We start from the raw sequence: 21,745 nt of genomic DNA, 5'->3' as shown, positions 1-21,745 counted from the left end.
GAGGAAGATATGTACCGAGTGTTCTCCCAGTAGTTACAAGGAGCAAATGGAAAATGTCAGCTATTCAAGTCTCTCTGTCTCTCGCTCTCTCAATCACATATATATTAATGTTGGTGCTCCCACGTGTGTCAATCCCGCAATTTATTGATTTGAAATAATTAGGGATGCACCGAATGGGAAATTCTTGGCCGAAACCGAATACCGAAAATGGGAAACAGTTGGCCGAATACCGAAAGGCCGAAAATGATTAATATAAAGATTAGGGCTGTCAGTTTATCACGTTAATTCGATTAATTAATTACACAGCAAATTATCACGTTATGAAAATGAACTCAAAATGTATTACAAATAAAAAAATAAAATAAAATAAAAATGTATCTCATTCATTCCATAAGAACGTAGAATACACATTACAGACTTTTTTTTTATATGGTCCATTTGCATGTTCTTGGTATCTGATTCTAGGGCCATCTATGGATCTCAGGGAATGTATTCCCAGTGTCAGAAATACTGTGTCTGTTACTAGGCTTGAGTAAATTGTAATGAACCAAATGAGAATATCAATAAAAAATGTTGTATCTTTGACTGTGAATAACACCATGCTCAAATTGACCAGACCTGAAAAATCTAAGCAAATTAATCATTGGAAGGTGATTCAACAGAAGGTTTTGTAGATACAGTACTATGAGGGCAGACATTCCACTCTACTGGTTAAAATTACTTACTGGTGACTCGTGAGTAGTACGTTCGTTGATAAAGAAAAATTATGTCCACAGCCACTCCAGTGTAAAACAAAGATATCCAAATGGATGGTCCAAAGATGCACACTGACCTGGCTGAGAGAATTGCTGAATATACTGTAGAGAAATGTTCTAGAAGGTTCGGTCATGACATCACCACAAATGTTCTAGAATGTTCGATGTTCTAGCACAGGGGTGCCCAACCTTTTTTGAACCAAGATCTACTTTTTTATTTACCACCTAGCCCGAGAGCTACCAGCCAAAATTGTATATTGTAAGCCATCATTTGAGGCTTTATAAAAGCAGCATAATGAACACAAATCTGTCAGTGCCGAGTCCGACCTCATCTTAAATAACAAACAGCATTGCTTGTTGTAGTTAACAAAGAGAGGCAGAGTTGATTTAGCAAAAAAAAAAAAAAAAAAATTAATAATCGAATTTTATTAATCAAGATCTACCGGTACTTGAAATCAGCCCGCGAACTACCTGTCGATCGCGATCGACTGGTTGGGCACCACTGTTCTAGCATGTTCGGCTATGACATCACCACAAATGTTCTAGAATGTTCGACCATGACATCATACTGTGACATCACAAATGTTCTAGAATGTTCTATTATGACAATTATATAATACAATAACCTAAATATAGCTTTGGCTCCTACAAGTACTGAATTCTGCCATCCGGACACATGCAATTTGAAATATGATTATAGAATATAGAATATCAGGCATAAAATGGTTATGCGGTTCAAATGTGATTAATTAGATTAATTAATTACAAATCCTGTAATTAATTAGATAATTTTTTTTAATCGCCTGACAGCACTAATAAATATATATATTGTCGTGGATTTTGACGTCTCCAACGACAGGTTCTCCACGGGCATCAAGCAGCCTAAAACAGTGTCACACTGCGAATCAGGTATTCTGAAATAATGAAACAGGAGCTAAAAGAGACAGTCGGAATACTCACGTTAAATTAACACAGGGTTATTGGAGAAGAAAATATATATACAGTACGCCCGTACGGACGGACTTTTAGTCTGTCAGAGTGCATATCACAGGTCTGTCAGAGTAAAAGTGACAAAAAGCAAAAGTGTAATGTGTTATAACACAGTGGAATAGAGACGCCTCGATCGTCTCTGATTGGGTTGGCTTTATATGGTCATTTAGGGAGTCTAATGGAATGGGCTTTTGAGGGGGTGCAAAAGAGGAGCTGCGGCCTTGCACACAAACGCTATCGGCCTGCTCTGAATATAATGAATGGATATACTGTTTTAACAGTTTTTGAGAGAAGGATAAACATGACTTCATGGTTTTTAACGATCAACCCTGTTGTGGGGCCCCAGAGGATTAAGACTCTGAAATTACACTCACATTCCCCACTTTGTGCCATTTTTGGCACACATCCTGGTAATTTCAACCATCAATATCACTAAACCACAGTCTCAAGACACTATGCAGAACATCAAATCAATCAACATCAATACATCACAATTTCATACTTGGCAGAAAGTAGCACGATAATTCTAAGCAGGTAATTGTAAAATGTTGTAGTCTTAGGGAGAATAAAAAAACAACCATAATAAGGGGGGGGGGGGTCCTAGGCTGGGGACAGATTGAAAAGCAAATTGAAAAGGGGGGAGTAGTCCCAGGCTGGGGACAGATTGAAAAGGAGGGGGGGGGTCCTAGGCTGGGGACAGTTTAGTCGCTGGCGCCTTACTTTAGCGAGTGAACATAACCATTAAGTACAGAGGAACTAATGAGGCGTAGAGAGACGCTCAGGAACAAATAATCTCGTTCTATCGATAGTTTACTTTTGCAATTAGAGGTAAGCAGGTGAAAAATTTGAGTTTTCAAAACAAATGGAAAACAATAAACAGAAATAAAAAATAAAATGTAATAAAATATTTAAATAAAAACGTGGTATCACATCTATAAAGCGCTTCTCAGTGACCCGAAGCGCCGACAGTAGTTAATAGGAAACGAAGAACAAATAAAATAAAATGGCAGTCTTAACACTATGGCGTCCGTTCACGAGTATATACGTGTTTCGAAAAAGAGCGTTGTGGATCAGAGCCACGTATATACTCGTGGCAAGTTGTTATTGTTTTATTCCATATTTATAACACTTATTAGGTACCCGATCCACTAGCAGGATCTTTCCACATATTTGATTTTCGAAACATGCAGTACCGGCCAGATCCGCTTAGGGGCGCCATCGCTCCACTGCAGTATCATTGTGAATTTAATTTTTTTCTTTTTTTTTTAAGTACAATTCTGTGGGCGGATCATAGTTCCTTGATCCCAGCAGAACATCCTCCACCTTGGATTAGTTTGGCGAGCGGTTTTTTCAGCGTGGAATAAGGGATTTATGATTAGCCAATGTGCATATCGATCTACCAGAATCCGATGAGTGGTGAGGAAATGCTGCCGGCGATCACATGGCCTGACGGTAGAATAATATTACCCCAAATTACAGCTGGATTGGACATTGTTTTATAACGTAACGTGATTGGTCAATGAAAATGCTATATTGAATGCACACTGTATTGCAGATCAATAATAGTAATCGGCGTTCCCCGTCGCCCCCATTTCATCCATAGATGCTCTGTAATAGTCCGGATGCTAAGCAGTTTGTTTTATTTCATTCGTATATATACAGCAGAAATGGCGTTTGATATAACGGCGCCAACGTTTAGCCTATTATATAGCTCCCGGGAAAAAAGCCTAGACGAAAAGTGTGTTATACCTTATATTCACGACAAAATGACAACCAACCGATGGATTTTTATTTTCTTTAAGCCATTATGAAGGCACGGTTTATGCACTCAAGTGACAATGAGAATGGACAGATAGCAATACTATAAATGATATATAAAGCTTGTTGAAAGTACATCGGTTTGTTTACTTTCTGCTGTCCTCTGAGGCCTAAATCCGCACGGGGCGCCAGTCGTCAAAGGGTTAAGAGAGACTAGTGAAAGAGGAATGGAAGCGTTAGCTAGCTTAACGCTAACGTTAGTTAAAAAGGTTTTTAACAGCGACAGGCATATAGTAATGGCGAGGATATATAAAGCATGTTAAAGACGCATTTATTGGATGCGTTGCTCGCAGAGTTTACATAGAAACAGCGCGACTCCCAAGACGAGAGGAGTTGTCACAGGCTGTAGAACGCAGGAAGAGCTGCCAAGCTGCTCACGTTACACGTTGCGCATGCTATGTCTGTAGCCGCGTTTTGATTACGTCATCACAACAACACGTTAGGTTACGAACGTAACCCTGTTATTTGACATTCAGTGATATATTTTCGGTGCTAAAACCCTTTCAGCCGAAAGTGCCCTTTTTAACCATTTTCGGCCGATAATTTTCGGTGGCCGAATATTCGGTGCATCCCTAGAAATAATAATTGTATTCTATCAGATGCTCTGCTCTCCAAGTATCGGGCAATGAAAAACATATGTCAACCACTGGTTCTCACACAAGCGTTTGCGCCTTTGTTTACGTATGTCTTCCATCTCTCTCTCCCCCTCCCCTACAGAGAAACCGATGCCTCTATGTGTTTGGGGGCCAGAGGTCGAAGACGTACCTAAACGACTTCTTCAGCTACGACGTGGATGGGGACCATGTGGAGATAATCTCAGATGGAACCAAGAAGGACTCGGGCATGGGTAGGACTGACCTCACACTGAGTACCCCCTTTAGCACCAGGGACAGCTGAGTACCCCCCTCTAGCACCAGGGACAGCACACTAAAAAAAATTGCCATGTTTGTAGCCTGCTACACTATAAATAAAGATGCATATATTATATAACAGAATGAGTTATCAATAAATGTGCTCTTTATTTAGCCTTGTAAAAGTCCTCTCACATATCAAACATGATTTTTTTTTTTTTTTTTTTTTTTTGTAATCTTTTTCCCCCTCCTTTTTCTGATTTTTCTCCCATCCCACTGTTAGTCGTTATGCCAATTCCCAACCCCCTTCCTGGTTGTTGCGCACCCCCCCCCTACTGTTGGTTCGGGAGGCCGGAGACTGTCGCATGCTTTCCTCCGACGCATGTGCAGCCAGCCGGCAGCCAGCCTGGCAGCGCAGATTCTCACTGGGAGAGTGTAGCGTGTGGGAGGCCGCACTACCTTTCTCCAGATCCTACCCTCGCTGTGCAGGTGCCCCGACCGAACTGTAGGGGTCGCTGTCCACAACGCCCAGGACCCACCCACGGCTCCCCTCCCCCTAACTCAGCCAAACGAGTTAGTATAGCGATCAGCCCCAAGCCAAGGCAATGCTGACTCTCCGGGAGTCGAGACCGCAGCCTCTTGCATTGGTGACGAGCACAATCTCCGCTACGCCACCTGACCGCTACACATATCAAACATGTTATTTGCACATCAGCTCACACAATTTGTGATTGACTCGCCAGATCAATGAGAAGGGTGTGCTTGACAATGACGCGCATAACTCAGCAATGTTGGGTTGTATAGGAGAGAGTTGGAATTGTTTGGAAATGTAAAGGCCGTTTCACACGGGAACTGTAAATACATTTTCAATGAGAGGCCAGCGAATATTTTGGAGGCGAGGACAATCTGAGGGGCGGAGCGGCAACCGGGCGCGGTCCCGTGAAATTGTCACACGTGTGCTCTTTTCGTGCACATCCCTGCCCGCAACGAGCTGGATTGTGATCAGCTTTCCCCGCTGCACACATATCGCCCTGCGTCTTCTCACGGAGCGATTTGTGTCTTTGTGTTGGCTATTCACACTGATCAGAGTGAGAACACATGCGTCTCCAGTTTGGGAACAGCTACTTTAGAGAGACTACAGCTTTTCAAATGCTTCCCGACAACGAGAATGGACACTAAAGAAACGGCTGGCCAGTTATGATGTTCATTATATCCATGGCTCGTCTTGATTCTCACTCTCCTCTCTCTCTGTCTCTGTCTGTCTCTCTGTCTGTCTCTCTCTCTCTGTCTGTCTCTCTCTGTCTCTGTCTCTCTCTCTCTCTCTCTCTCTCTCTCACTCCTCTCTCTGTCTGTCTCTCTGTCTGTCTCTGTCTCTCTGTCTCGCTCTCTCTGTGTGTGTGTGTGAGAGAGACAGCACCTGGTTAAAAGCTCTGGCTACTTCATAATGACTGATCATCTCAGATCGATCCCATTAAAAGTCTGGCAGCCCAGTGACTGGCAGACTACGCATTCAAAATAGACCGTCTGTGAGCTTTTTTTTTTGCCTCTGTGAGGGAGGGAGAGGGATGGAGAGATGAGAGAGAGAGAGATTTTGGACATGGACAGATGAGCGAGAGAGAAATCAAAACACTGGAGAAGAAAAGGAGGGGGTGAGCAAGAATGAAAGAGAGAGAAAGAACAGAATGTATTTTGGAAGGAAGCAGCAAGCCCAAACAGTCCTCTGCTCACTCTCGTAATCATTCTTGACGTGGTCCAGGCCTGACTTCACAACACAGAACAACAATATCTCTACTGCCGTAAAAAATCTAAATAAAATAAATTCCCTACCTGCCTTAACTGACAACCAACAGGAACCAAACTATTTTTTTTATGCCTTAGGGCTGCCACTTAAAAAAACGAAAGAAAACATGTTGAATGAATCCAAAGTAAAATGTTGTATTTATGTCTGAATCCTCTATTAAAATGTGGGCTCACTGCGCCCCGGCAGCAGCCTCGAGCCTTTTCATAATCGCAAGCATCCACAAAACAATTATTAGCCCCACTGTTCACCAATTCCCGGAGTGATTTGATTATGTTTGTTGATGCATTAATTCATACAGGCGCTACTTTTGTAAACTGCTGTCATCACTTGTTGTGTTGACACTTCTGTTGCTTGGAGTCTGGGGACAACATCTTCCCAGCCGCCTTTGGATAAACGGAAAAGCTAAATTCATGCAGAATGCAGGTGTCTGCTAATATCCACAATATGGAAGGAGAATAACGAGTGGATAGCCCCCATATTATGCAGATAATGCTTCCGTAAAAATGGCACTGTTGTTGTGCACGGATCATCTTGCCTCCTCCTCACTAGTTTCAAACCTGAATATAGTTGATGAGAGAGAGAGAGGGAGTCCAGACGAGCAGGTTGTCTAGTGCAGTGTTTCTCAAAGTGGGGGGCACGCCCCCCAAGGGGGGCGCAGAGGCATGACAGGGGGCACCTTGAGATTTATAAAAAAAAAAAAAAAAAAAATTATTACAGAAAATTGTCACTAAAGTGCTATCTGTTGCAGCTGCACTGTTCTCCATGAAAATACCATTTCTCAAAATCTGAAAATCATTATTTAATAAAACACAGAAAAGGATCACCAAGTTACTCTGGATAAAAAAAAACTTTACAGACAACATTGAGACAAAGCTTCCTGACACATCTCCATCCAAACTCTTGGAAGAACTCATTGAAATCTCATCTGATACCACCTAGAGAGCTAGTTTCAGAGTGTGGTGCTGAGTACCAAGTATCTCATGATGCAGCAGTTAAGGTGTTGATGCCATTCAGCACCACATACAGTATCTGTGTGAAGCTGGCTTTTCATCCATGACAGCTCTGAAAACAAAATATAGGGCCAATTTGAAAGGTCACGATATTGGTGTTATTTCAATACATTTAAACATGGCCCATTTCATGACTATTTTGTTGGGGCGAGGGGGGGGCCCAAAATATTTTGGTCCGCCAAAGGGGGGCCTGACAGAATAAGTTTGAGAACCACTGGTCTGGTGTGTGACGCCCCTCCTCCAGTCTCACTGTCTGTCGGGAAGCGTTTGAAAATTGTGTAGTGGGTCTCTAAAATTGAAGAGATTTTACAGTAACATTGTAAATTGTAATGGAAACACTGCACGCACTCCCATTATATTATCTAATTTGCACAAGATGAGATGAGATATTTCCTTGGGGGGAATTAGAAGCACAGGGGAGGGGAGGGGGGGGGTACAGGTATGGGCAGGGTAATAGTCGAAGACATAAATATAGGCAATTCAATCTGAATAATATATAAAATATGAGAACGTTGAACAGTATATACAAAGGTGCAGGTGAGGGGTCTGTATGCCCTATCGGTCATAATATACGTTACAATAAATATAGGTAATAAAAAAAAATTATCAGAATATATACTATGGGTAAACGGTATCTGATGGTCTCCCCCCCTCAGACCATCAGAGACTCCCCCACACTCTCTACCTTCAAAACCCACCTGTTCGCCCTATAGCCTTCAACCTTCCCCAACCTGTTGTGATCCGTGTTACTGTGGCCTTATGTTTTCTGTGTATCACGCTGTTCTCCCCGTCTCCCCCGCGGTCTTGTGTTCCTTTTGTTTCTCTGTTTTCCCGCCTAATGTCAGAGACTTCGGGTTCCTGAGAAGCGCTTTACAAATACAATGAATTATTATTATTATTATTATTATTATCATATACACACAAGTGTTTATTTGCATATTGAGTGGGGAGCATCACGTGGAGACACATTCAAATGCTGGCAGGTAATGAACTGAGCTGTTCACTTGCACATTCAAATGCCAGGTGGAAACGGGGTCTCTCGCTCTCTCTCTCTCTCTCTCTCTCTCCCATATGATCTTTTTCATTTATGACAAAAAAGGTCTATTTTCATGTAGAGATGTCAGAGCCTTTCACTTGAACTTTCCCATGTTAATTATACTCACTGGCCCAGGTGACGTCGGCTGGTTCCCGGCTGTGTGTGTGTCACACCAGTCTTTCTCACGGTGTGGGGGGTGCAGAGGCGTGATGGGGGGTGCAGAGGCGTGACGGGGGGGCGCGAGTGACTGGGGAACCGACTCGCTGAACTATTGTTTTGACATTGACACGCGACAATGAGTCAACGTTGTCGTTGATGACGTCGACCGTGACATTTCACCTATTTGCATATTCACGACGGACGCATCGTAGTGTTACTTGTCTTTGCCTTGGAAATGGCAGACGTTCAAAGTCATAACATGGGCAACGTGTGATCTAACTAGTGCGCAATGAATGAATGAATCACGTTCGAAATACAAATAACTTCTCTTAAACCTCTGTTCATGATTCTGCCTAAAGCCAGGACTCGACAGTGACATATAAATAACTTCTCTTAAACCACTGTTAATTTTCGGTGCCCTTCAAATAAAAAAAACGCTAATTTGTAAAATACTGTGACAGAGGGGCTCCGACACTGAGTGCGGGCAGCATGCACACACACACACACACACACACACACACACACACACACACACACACACACACACACACACACACACACACACACACACACACACACACACACACACACACACACACACAGAGGGATATTAGAATTATCATAGAATTCTTCTGTCATCCACCACAGTTGTTTTCCATGGTCTTCCGGTTCTTTTGGTGTTGCTGAGCTCACCAGTGCATTTTCTTTTTAAGAATGTACCAAACATTATTTTATTTGGCCACTCCTAATGTTTTCGCTATCTCTCTGATGGGTTTGTTTTGATTTTCAGCCTAACGATGGCTTACTTCACTGGTGGTGACAGCTCTTTGGTCCTCCATATTGAGCATTGACGGCAACAGATTTCCAAATGCAAATACCACACTTGAAATTAACTCTAGACCTTTTATCTGCTCCTTGTGAATTAAATTATGAGGGAATAACATACACCTGGCCGTGGAACATCTTAGCAGCCAATAACTTTTGGTCCCTTAACCCTTTCACTGCCACATGACAGAAGGTTAACCCTTTACTATCACACAACCGACGGCGATGCTCCATCATTAGCTCCGTCGGTTGTGTGATGGTAAAGGGCTAACCTTCTGTATTGTCACAGTGAAAGGGTTAACCGGCTGTCGTGTGGCAGTGAAAGGGTTAAAAAGGAGGAGGCACATATAGAAATAGTTGTAATTCCTTCACTGTTCACCTGATGTGGATGTACTGGATTTGGAAGTCTGCACTTAAAGCACATTTTGATTGTTTCATTTCAAATCCATTGTGGTGGTGTACAGAGCCAAAATTATGAAAATTGTATTGATGTCCCAAATATTTTTGGACCCAACTCTAAATGTGGGTCTCTGATAATAATAATAATAATAATAATAATAATAATAATAATAATAATAATAATAATAATAATAATAATAATAATAATAATAATAATAATAATAATAATAATAATAATAATAATAATAATAATGTGGGTCTCTGATGGGCCTATTTACACAACAACTGTGAAATAAGACGACCCAGTCCGATTTTGCACCCAGCCCGTATTCAGGTCCTTGACTCGTGTGTGTGTGTGTGTGTACAAACTTTTCTACCTAAAAAAGTTGAACCTAAAATATGTTTCATTTTAAGCGGATGAGTTGGATGTGATATTGCTCGATCTTGAGTCATATTTGTGCTGAGTTTCTGATGATCTTGTACGGAAACTCATTTGACCGGAATAGCATCATTTGACAACAATGGCCGGCGCTGGCCCCTTGAAAACCAGTGCCATCAATTATTTTTATTAAATCGATATTGAACCCAATCAAAAATCAGTGGAATCGGGACCTTATGAATCTAAATGGAATCGGTGGCGATACACCCAACCCTGTCATCATCTGTCTGACTGTGTGGTGGGGTCGTCTGTCTCCCTCCTTCCCTCCCTCCCCAGTTCCTATGACGGGCTTCACCCAGAGAGCCACCATCGACCCCGAGCTGAACGAGATCCACGTGCTGTCGGGCCTCAGCAAGGACAAGGACAAGCGTGAGGAGAACGTCCGCAACTCCTTCTGGATCTACGACATCGCCCGCAACAACTGGTAGGGATCTCTCTCGCGCTCTCTCTCTCGCTCTCGCTCTCTCTCTCTCTCTCTCGCTCTCTCTCTCTCGCTCTCTCTCTCTCTCGCGCTCTCTCTCTCTCGCTCTCGCTCTCTCTCGCTCTCTCTCTTTCTCTCTCTCTCTCTCTCTCTCTCTCGCGCTCTCTCTCTCTCTTGCACGTACGCAAAACAAATGCCGCCGACGTAGCCGAAAAGAATGCTATCTCTCGATAACAATCGAAGAGCCCCCCTCGCTCTCCCTTTGCCCAGAACTAAGTGTTTTTTCCATCTGTGTGCATGTTTTGTTTTTCGTGTGTGTGCTCCCCCCCCCCCCCCCCCCCCTCTCATTTAAGTGTGCGGAACAGTGATTCTGAAAGAACAGACTGTCAAAGTGTATTGGCCGCAGCCTCTAGTTTTCCGGTACATTGGTTTCACTGTCTGTCCACTGAAATAAGTCAACAAGGCGCTCCTGGGTTTAAAGAGCCAGTAGGATGACGTTAATTCAGTCCGAGGAAGCTTGTTGTGGAACGTTAACGTCAGGGAGTGTCATTCTTTCAGCTTCGGGGCCGGGGGTGCATCATGTGAGCACAGCCAACTCTCCCAGTATGTTGAGGGTTCATTGAAAGAAGATAGTCACGGTCATATCATAATACATGAAGTTTTCCAAATGTAAACAAATTCATGGGACCAGTGTTGTTGCTTGCTATGGGAGATGAACACTGGCGAACACGTTCGTAGGCGATCAATACAAGTCGTCACAGTTGCTGTGGATGTTTTTAACCAAACTAAAGTGTAGCAATTTGTGGACTAGCTAGCTGATATGCTTTGCAACTACTGACAACTGACCGACCGACTGATGGGTCAATCAGGGTAACCCGAGTGGTATATTATGCAATGTTTTCAATGAAGCGGATTGGATATCTGAGATGGTTCGATTCTGTTGATATCCATGGGGATGGAGATCAAAGGGCTTTAGTCATCACTTTTACAACACCAACAGTTCTAACATTTTTGGTAATGTTACATGAGCAACACACACCTTCTATAAAATAAATGCAATGAGATTGAAAAAAACTTGTTTATTGTACTGAATCTTTAATGCGCATGTGTGTGCGTGTTGTTTGTGTGACAAACTCATCCGTTTTTGTACCACATTCACTGCAGGGGATTTTCTTTTACCACTAATGCGAGCGCGCTTCCTCTTTACATTGTGTGTGTGTGTGTGTGTGTGTGTGTGTGTGTGTGTGTCTCTGACGCAGGTCGTGTGTATATAAGAACGACCAGGCGGTGAAGGAGAACCCCACGAAGGCCCTGCAGGAGGAGGAGCCGTGTCCGCGCTTCGCCCACCAGCTGGTCTACGATGAGATGCACAAGGTAACGCGCCGAGAGGCCACCCACAGCTGGGTGCAAAAGGCTTGCTGGGACATTTTTTTCATTGACTTCCATGCCTTACCCTTGATTTCCATTCATTACCCTTGACTTCCATTCATTACCATTGGCTTACGTTCATTACCCTTGACTTTCATTCATTACCATTGGCTTACGTTCATTACCCTTGACTTCCATTCATTACCATTGACTTCCATTCATTACCATTTGCTTACGTTCATTACCATTGACTTACATTCATTACCATTGACTTACATTAATTACCAGTGACTTCCGTTCATTACCCTTGACCTCCATTCATTACCATTGATTTACATGCATTACCATTGACTTCCATTCATTACCCTTGATTACCATTCATTACCCATGACTTCCATTCATTACCATTGACTAACATTAATTACCCTTGATTTCCATTAATTACCATTGACTTCCATTCATTACCATTGACTTGGATTCATTACCCTTGACTTCCATTCATTACCATTGACTTCCATTCGTTACCATTGACTTACGTTCATTACCCTTGACTTCCATTCATTACCATTGACTTACATGCATTACCATTGGCTTCTGTTCATTAGCCTTGACTTCCATTCATTACCCTTGATTACCATTCATTACCCATGACTTCCATTCATTACCATTGACTTACATTCATTACCCTTGATTTCCATTAATTACCATTGACTTCCATTCATTACCATTGACTTGGATTCATTACCCTTGACTTCCATTCATTACCCTTGACTTCCATTCATTACCATTGGCTTACGTTCATTACCCTTGACTTCCATTCATTACCATTGACTTCCATTCATTACCATTTGCTTACGTTCATTACCATTTGCTTACGTTCATTACCATTTGCTTACATTCATTACCATTGACTTACATTCATTACCATTGACTTACATTAATTACCAGTGACTTCCGTTCATTACCATTGACTTACATTAATTACCAGTGACTTCCGTTCATTACCCTTGACCTCCATTCATTACCATTGATTTACATGCATTACCATTGACTTACATTCATTACCCTTGATTTACATTCATTACCATTGACTTCCATTCATTACCATTGACTTGGATTCATTACCCTTGACTTCCATTCATTACCATTGACTTCCATTCGTTACCATTGACTTACGTTCATTACCCTTGACTTCCATTCATTACCATTGACTTACATGCATTACCATTGGCTTCCGTTCATTACCCATGACTTCCATTCATTACCATTGATTTACATGCATTACCATTGACTTCCATTCATTACCCTTGATTACCATTCATTACCATTGACTTCCATTCATTACCATTTGCTTACGTTCATTACCCATGACTTCCATTCATTACCATTGACTTCCATTCATTACCATTGACTTACATTCATTACCATTGACTTACATTCATTACCATTGACTTACATTCATTACCAGTGACTTCCGTTCGTTACCCTTGACCTCCATGCATTACCATTGACTTCCATTCATTACCCTTGATTACCATTCATTACCCATGACTTCCATTCATTACCATTGACTTCCATTCATTACCATTGACTTGGATTCATTACCCACGACTTCCGTTCATTACCATTGATTTCCATGCATTACCCTTGACCTCCATTCATTACCAGTGACTTCCATTTATTACCCTTGACCTCCATTCACCCTTCATTACCCTTGACCCTTCCAGCCAATTACTTTTGATCCCTTTTGGAAAGGAGAAGGCGCATAATAGACATGTTCTATATGTGCCTCCCACTACACTGTCCTACACTGTCCACCTGATTTGGATGTAAATACCGTCACATTGAAGCTGACAGTCTGCACTTAAAGCACATCTTGGATTCCAAATGCACTGTGGTGGTGTGTACGGAGCCACAACCATGGAAATTGTGTTGATGTCCAAATATTTATGGCCCCGACTAGGCGACTGGCTTCAATCATTAACCGATGAGTTCAGAAACATGGTCTACCTGCAAAGCTGCTTGGCCCTCCTCCCCCCCCCACACACACACACACACACACACACACACACACACACACACACACACACACACACACACACAGTGTCTAGGTGTGTTTTATTCAGTGCTCCTGTATCTCTCAGGTGCACTACCTGTTCGGTGGCAACCCAGGGAAGTCCTGCTCCCCTAAGATGCGCCTGGACGACTTCTGGTCCCTCAAGCTGTGTCGGCCCTCCAAGGAGTACCTGCTGCGCCACTGCAGATACCTCATCAGGAAGTACAGGTACAGCTTCCTGTCACACGCTGCTCCAAACGTATTGACGGGGAGGATTGCTGTGGATGTATACCACCATCTAGTGGTTGATTCCTGCAATTGCAGCTGATTTTTTTATTTTAAAAAAGAAAACAATTTATAAACCTCTCGTGTGTGTGTGTGTGTGTGTGTGTGTGTGTGTGTGTGTGTGTGTGTGTGTGTGTGTGTGTGTGTGTGTGTGTGTGTGTGTGTGTGTGTGTGTGTGTGTGTGTGTGTGTGTGTGTGTGTGTGTGTGTGTGTGTGTGTGTGTGTGTGTGTGTGTGTGTGTGTGTGTGTGTGTGTGTGTGTGTGTGTGTGTGTGTGTGTGTCAGGTTTGAGGAGAAGGCCCAGGCGGAGCCCCTGAATGCCCTAAAGTACTTGCAAAACGACTTGTCCCTGACGGTGGACCACAGTGACCCTGACGAGACAAAAGAGGTACAGAGAGACGGATCATCATCTTTAATCAGGGTTCGCACGAGGTCCTTGAAGTGCTTAAAGTGCTTGATTGTTGACACAAAAAAAGTCCAGGCCTGGAATTCCTTAAACAGCCCATTTTTTAACAAGGTGCTTAAAAAGTCCTTGAAATTCAAATCGACCATTCGCATTGAAAGTTTTGTTCATCCATGATAAAAAAAAAAATCTGAATTGAATGTTTTTATTTAAAGTGTAACTAATTGTCCGAAATTGGTTTTAAGTAGTAAATATTGGATCCGATTTCTTTTCTATAAAAAACAGCATTTAAAAGTGAATTGTATCCTTTTAAATGCCATTTTAAAATGAAAAATAGTGCTTAGGAAAGTACTTGAAAGTACTTGAATTTAATTTTGCAATGCCTGTGGGAACCCAGTGTATAATGTAGATGGTAGAGTAGACTCACTGTATTCCGGACACTTGCAGCACCAGCCTGGTTGGTAGCTCTGTGTCTGAGGGAGGGACCTAGATACCGTTTGAAGTTTGATTGACAAGATGTACGTAGATGATGAGGTGGTCAGATTACGCGCCGTATTCTGTCCAGCTAATATTCTCAACTCACGGCATCACGGACAAAAAAAAACGGTTTAAAATTCAATTAAGTTTGGTTAATATTAGAAGATAATTATCAGGCGGCTGGGTGGCGCAGCGGACAAGGCGCTCGTCACCAACGCAAGAGACACTTTGTGGACAGCGACACGTTGTGGACAGCGACTCCTACAGTTCGCTCTGGGCGCCTGCGCAGCGAGGGAAGGATCTAGGAGAGGTAGTGTGACCTTCCACACGTTACACTCTCTCAGTGAGAGTCCACGCTGCCAGGTGAAAAGGAGTGGTGGGCTGGGTACACATGTGTCGGACGAAGCATGTGATAGTCTCCGCCCTCCCAGACCGACGGTAGGGGGTAGAGTGCGCAGCGACCAGGAAGGGGATTGGGAATTGGCATAACGACTAACATTGGGAGGGGAGAAAAACGGAAAAAGAAGGGGGAAAAAGATAATAATAAAGATTAAAAAAAGATAATTATCAAAACGTTATTTATAGCGGCTGGGTGGCGCAGCGGACATTGCGCTCGTCACCAACGCAAGAGACACCGGGTTCGACTCCGGCTGTCGGCGTTGCCTCCGGCTTGGGCCAGCCGTCATACTAACTCAATTGGCAGAGTTAGCGGGTGGAAGTCGATGGGTGATAATCTGGACGTTGTGGACAGCGACACCTACAGGTCGGTTGGGGGACGCCTGCACAGCAGAGACAGGAAATGGCGGGGGTAGTGTGAGCCTCCCACACGTTACACCTCGCCAATGAGAGTCCGCGCTGGCAGGTGAAAAGATGTGACAGGCTGCCTCCACATGTATCGGAGGGGACATGTGATGCAAGGCTTCTATCCTCCCTACAACTGGCCAGTGGGGGGCATATGCGAGCAACGTTCAAGACAGGCGAGGGGGGAATTGGCACAGCAGAATTGGGATGGGAGAAAAATAGAAAGAGGAGGAAAAGTGGATACAAAAAAATACTTTATTTATATTCACCACATCTGACTAAAATTCCACACTAACATCTGTGGTGAATTCATGTTCCTGAAAGGTGTCTGTGTTGTGCAGCGCTGCCCCCTCGTGGTGGATTAATTGGTCGGTTTGGTTTTTAGTCGATCCAGACGTTGATAGTCGACTAGAAACCTTTTTTATTTCCTGAAAATTGATGAGCACATCTCTGGTAAGCATTACCTTAAAAAAAAGGATCCTTCTGCATTACTGCATATGGAATACAAAAATGTTCTTAATCTTAATTGATGAATTTGAATCAATATAATCGACAAATCCTATAGATTATTATTTTAGTGGAGGATAGCCCTACTATAGGGAGGTGTAGTCTGACGTCACTGGTTGTTCCACCCGTATAGGGATTTATCATTGGGAAAATGGATTATCGGCTATTGTAACAATTCTGCCGCATGAACATTGGCAAGCTTGACATTTTTGCACAAAATGAGTTCCCTTCTACCACTAACATTATTGTTTAAGCATTTTTGGTTGAAATAAAGGTAGTTATAAGGTTTTTAATTTGTCGTAAAAAAAAGAACTACATTTACCAGTAGGCAGCCTGTTAGGCTGTCGCCAAACAACGTCACATCAAGCTAGCTAGCTAACGTTAAGATTACCTAGCTAAACGTACTAGACATTAGCAATGTCTACTGTCGTGAACCATTTTAAATTGGGGCATGTAGAGGAGTTTCGGGAATGAGTAAAATGTGCAGGTCCTCTTCTCAGATCTGTGGGGCAAGCACTGCACACGCATCATGCCGGCTAGCAAGCTACACGTCACGGCCCACGATAGCTAACTAGCGTTAACATTACAAGCTCAAAAACCGTATAACTACTACTACTGTCATGTCCATAAGTTCCCTGGCAGAATACTGTTTGTGAGCACAAAGGTATACAAAGAGGAGAGAACCATTTTAAATCGGGGGAAGGTTAGGAGTTTCGGGAATGCCGGCTAGCAAGCTAGCTAGCTACTAACGTCATGTAAAAAACAATAATGTTATAGATTGTGGATAAATACGCACAGAAAGGTACACCATGCCAACGTTAATGCTTTATTTATCTAAAACGAGCCGATTTAGAAATGGTCAATGGGGAAATACATTATGTGGAAAAGAGGGTGGAACAGGAAAAAAACGAAAATGACGTAACCACTACACCTCCCTATTGTGCCTTAATACAGTGTCTAACAAGGAAGAAGAGGAATTCTTCCTCAGATACTGTATTCCATCACAATGTGGCAAAACCTTTCAGAAAACAAGTGACACATAACAATAACAATACATTTTATTATTTGTAATACACTTTTCATTAAAGGCAAATCGCAAAGTGCTACAGTGTGTGACAACAATACAACCAATAATCCAACTACAAAATGCATTTCATATTCATAGTCATATGTCACAATGAAAAAAGCCTACAATGAGGAATAAAAGCAAATGTATAATAAAACACAAGATACTTGTGGCCTAATGATAAGGATAAGCGCTACATTTTTGTATAAAGGCAAGAATGACTTGAACCCACATGTCAAAAAGCCTGGTCTGGTCTTTTAAGAAGAGTGACTTGAAACCCACAAAAGATTGGTAGGTCCTTAACGGTCAGGGTTCCTGCGGGGTCTTGAACAGTCTTCAATTTAATAATCAGAATTTTAGGCCTTTAAAAGTTAAATATTAAACGTGATTTTGTTAAAGTCTTACGAATTTATTGGATTAGGAAGTTAGATCTAGGTTACGATAACTTCTCTGTATTGTTTAAATGTGTTTGGGGGAAATGTCCAGGCTGCAAAGTACTGTAAGCTGTTCTGTAATAACCCTTCAGTCCCAACCCCCAACAATTTGTATGGAATAACTTCTTCCATAGTAATCTTCCTCCATTTTTGCCAGTATGGCCGTGAACTAGGTATTAAATTCTAAAAGTGGTCTTAAAAAGTCTTCCACGTAACTCGCTGAAACCGGCAGGAACCCTGAACACAGATGTTTTAGTGTGAAGTGGCTGAGATGTTTTCTGTTTGTTTTTGCTCCAGTTTCAGCTCCTTCCCTCAGCTCTCTTCAAGTCCAGCTCGGACTTCATCCCCCTGGGTAAGAATCCACCTCTCACTCAGACACACTGCATCCCCCTGGGTAAGAATCCACCTCTCACTCTGACACACGTCATCCCCCTGGGTAAGAATCCACCTCTCACTCAGACACACGTCATCCCCCTGGGTAAGAATCCACCTCTCACTCTGACACACGTCATCCCCCTGGGTAAGAATCATCCTCTCACTCAGACACACTTCATCCCCCTGGGTAAGAATCCACCTCTCACTCAGACACACGTCATCCCCCTGGGTAAGAATCATCCTCTCACTCAGACACACGTCATCCCCCTGGGTAAGAATCCACCTCTCACTCAGACACACGTCATCCCCCTGGGTAAGAATCATCCTCTCACTCAGACACACGTCATCCCCCTGGGTAAGAATCATCCTCTCACTCAGACACACGTCATCCCCCTGGGTAAGAATCATCCTCTCACTCAGACACACGTCATCCCCCTGGGTAAGAATCCACCTCTCACTCAGACACACGTCATCCCCCTGGGTAAGAATCATCCTCTCACTCAGACACACGTCATCCCCCTGGGTAAGAATCCACCTCTCACTCAGACACACTGCATCCCCCTGGGTAAGAATCCACCTCTCACTCAGACACACGTCATCCCCCTGGGTAAGAATCATCCTCTCACTCAGACACACGTCATCCCCCTGGGTAAGAATCATCCTCTCACTCAGACACACGTCATCCCCCTGGGTAAGAATCCACCTCTCACTCTGACACACTGCATCCCTAAACAGATTATAAATTAAATGCACTAATGTAATCTCTCTAATGTAATGTTAAAAACCAAGCAGATTCCAGTCATTGGGTGGAAAAAGTATCTTAGTGGAAACCATTTCCTGCCTTTCATTAATTCCCTCTTTCCCACATTCATCCTCTCTCTCTCTCTCTCTCTCTCTCTCTCTCTCTCTCCCCCCCACCCCCCACCTCAGGCTTCTCAGACGTGGACCAGACTTACGCCCAGCGCACTCTGCTCTTCGACACACTGGTCAACTTCTTCCCCGACAGCATGACGCCTCCCAAGGGGAACCTAGTGGACCTCATTACCCTGTAGCCACCCCACACACACACACACGCACCAAACGAGACTCTCTGATTGGATGGAGGGGTGACGAGCTAGTTTATATATATATATATATATATATAGTTTATATATATATAATGGACTGCACTTGTCTGCCCACCACACACACACACACTTCCTCTCACTGCTGACATTGGGTATGGTGGTACCGCACTAGAGGTGAGCACACGAGAGGCACGTGAACACACACACACAGGCTGGTGGGGGAGAGCAGGTGCTGACGTCACTGTGCCGGTAGCTGGACACCAGGGCCGGCTCCACGCGTATGTTTTTTTGGAGGCCTGATATCCGTTTTGTCCCCCGTTTGACGGGTCGTCGAGGAAAGAAAAAGAGAAAACTCTTAAAACTCTGCCAAACACAAGGTTTCTTCTCTTCATTTTTCCTTGAAAGATTGATTTCTAAGGTTGCTTATGTGGATGAGGATTTGCACGCAGCATTTGCTCGGCATTAGTTGCTTGTGTCTTGCTTGTGTCTAGTGTATAGTATCTCTCTCTCGCTCTCTCTTTCTTTATTCTCACATTTCTGTCGCGCACACAGAGTTTTTTTTTGTATTTTACATGGGAGGGGGGGGGGGGGGGGGGAGAGATAGGCCTACCGGTAGATGCAGATACTTTTTTTTGCATTTCCCCTTAGTATATACACGCATATTTATAATGGTGTTTACGTGCAACATCGACATTTTAATAAGTGTTGTACAAACTATAGAGGAATGATGTGATCCAGATATATAAGATATGAAATATATACTGTATATGTATATATGTATGTATATATACAGTGTGTGTGTGTGTGTGTGTGTGTGTGTATGTATATATATATATACTTTTTTTTTTGCCTGTGCCAATAACCCAGTTTTTACATGTAAATTATAGTGGGGAAAGGCACTGCCACTCTGTCTCATCCTGTTCTGTTGCCAGTATGTATCTTGTGATATATTAATGGATGGAAAAGAAAGCCCCGATTATGGATTTTCCACTTTAAATCTTTTTTTTTTTTTTTTTTTTAAGTTGTTCTTGGGGGGGGGGGGGGGGGGCTTTTGAATTGCATCTCGTTAGATGTTGCATATAGATACACACAGAGCTGTTCCAGTCGTGAAGTCAGTTCTCTTCTGGTGGTTTTGGAGTTTGAACACACAAACTCAGTCACACGCCAAACACTCTGATTCCAGGCGCTCTCTCCATCTAGGATATTATGCAAAAACCTTTAGCGACCAAAACTTTTACCGTCTGAAATACCGTCACCGCTCTCCAGCTGTCATGTTAGGGCTTGTAATTCTTTCGTCTGAATCAGACTATGTGGAACTCATACTGTGGTGGAATATTGAGACACCCCCTCCAGACTAACCTAGATCCAGTCCCAGTGTTCTCTTTAGTGGTCGATGCAGATACCAGCCTTTAGAGAGCAGGGCGGACGGTGATAAAATACAACAATTTAATAATAACAAAATGAGACGCCACATTGCTGAACTTAAATTCACTAACGGTAGCTATATTAGCTAGTTAGCTTAGATTACGGTATTGATTGCCGTTGCTAACATTACAATTGTACTATGAATTGGATATAAAATATGACTATAGTCTTTCCCCTTTTCAATGTATAAAAAAAGAAGCCCTATCTAAATTGGCTGCATGGACTGCATTATTATTAACACTTTTATCCAAAGCGCTTTACAACTTATGCTTCACATTCACCCGTTCACTCGCACATTCACACACCGACGGTGGAGGCGGCCATGCAAGGTGCCAACCTGCTCATCGGGAGCAGTCTGGGGTTAAGTGTCTTGCTCAAGCCGGAATCTAACCGGGAACCTTTCCGATTACCAGACGACCGCTCTACCTCCTGAGCTACTGTTGCCACTACTTAACCCCTTATCTGGGTAAGCTAGCATGAAGTGATTAGTGTCAATGGATTCCTTGTGATCTCTAGTTTCATAATGATACCGTCATTATTAGCACATATGATACCGCAAAACATGGTAATATCCATAGACTGATATCGGCCGATACTGATATAAATAAAAACCACTAGTTCTCCGTCTCCCATCTCTAGCATGGAGGTCTCCAGCCTGTTTTTAACCCAACATCAGCCAAAATAAACCCACTTCAGGCTCTGCCAAGAGAGGTCCAGAGAAATTCACACTAAAATACTATATAGTCACATTATATATATATATATATATATATATATATATATATAAAAGCACACAACATTAGCTCTTTAGATAACAACATAAAAAGTAAAAACCATTATAAAATATAATGATACGTTTTCATGAACAAAACAGTTGGAGACCCCTACTTTTAGTTTGATGTTCTTCTGTCTTGGAGGCTAAACAAACTACACATTGATTGCTATATTAACCTGTGAATCATTCACAGGACTTCCAGC

The 21,745-nt window shown here is 42.8% G+C and overlaps 1 protein-coding gene across 2 annotated transcripts in view; it reads left to right on the top strand.

Moving 5' to 3' along the window:
- The window catches only part of mkln1 (muskelin 1, intracellular mediator containing kelch motifs), a gene marked incomplete at its 5' end in the record, with an annotated part of 84,707 nt that extends 64,847 nt beyond the window's left edge, over positions 1-19,860 (top strand). For both annotated transcript variants that reach the window (XM_084330893.1, XM_084330892.1), the window contains 7 exons: positions 4,281-4,410; positions 10,360-10,507; positions 11,764-11,878; positions 14,017-14,156; positions 14,498-14,600; positions 18,198-18,252; positions 19,206-19,860. In XM_084330893.1, the coding sequence (XP_084187019.1) occupies positions 4,281-4,410; positions 10,360-10,507; positions 11,764-11,878; positions 14,017-14,156; positions 14,498-14,600; positions 18,198-18,252; positions 19,206-19,327 (813 nt within the window). In that variant the 3' untranslated portion in view covers positions 19,328-19,860. The remainder of the gene's footprint in view (positions 1-4,280; positions 4,411-10,359; positions 10,508-11,763; positions 11,879-14,016; positions 14,157-14,497; positions 14,601-18,197; positions 18,253-19,205) is intronic.
- Positions 19,861-21,745: the final 1,885 nt, after the last annotated feature.

The sequence above is a fragment of the Notolepis coatsorum genome (assembly GCF_963971535.1).
Source record: "Notolepis coatsorum genome assembly, chromosome: 15".
Lineage (NCBI taxonomy): Eukaryota > Metazoa > Chordata > Actinopteri > Aulopiformes > Paralepididae > Notolepis > Notolepis coatsorum.
Note: the sequence above shows the minus strand (reverse complement) of the source record. Positions and strands in the feature narration are given on the sequence as shown.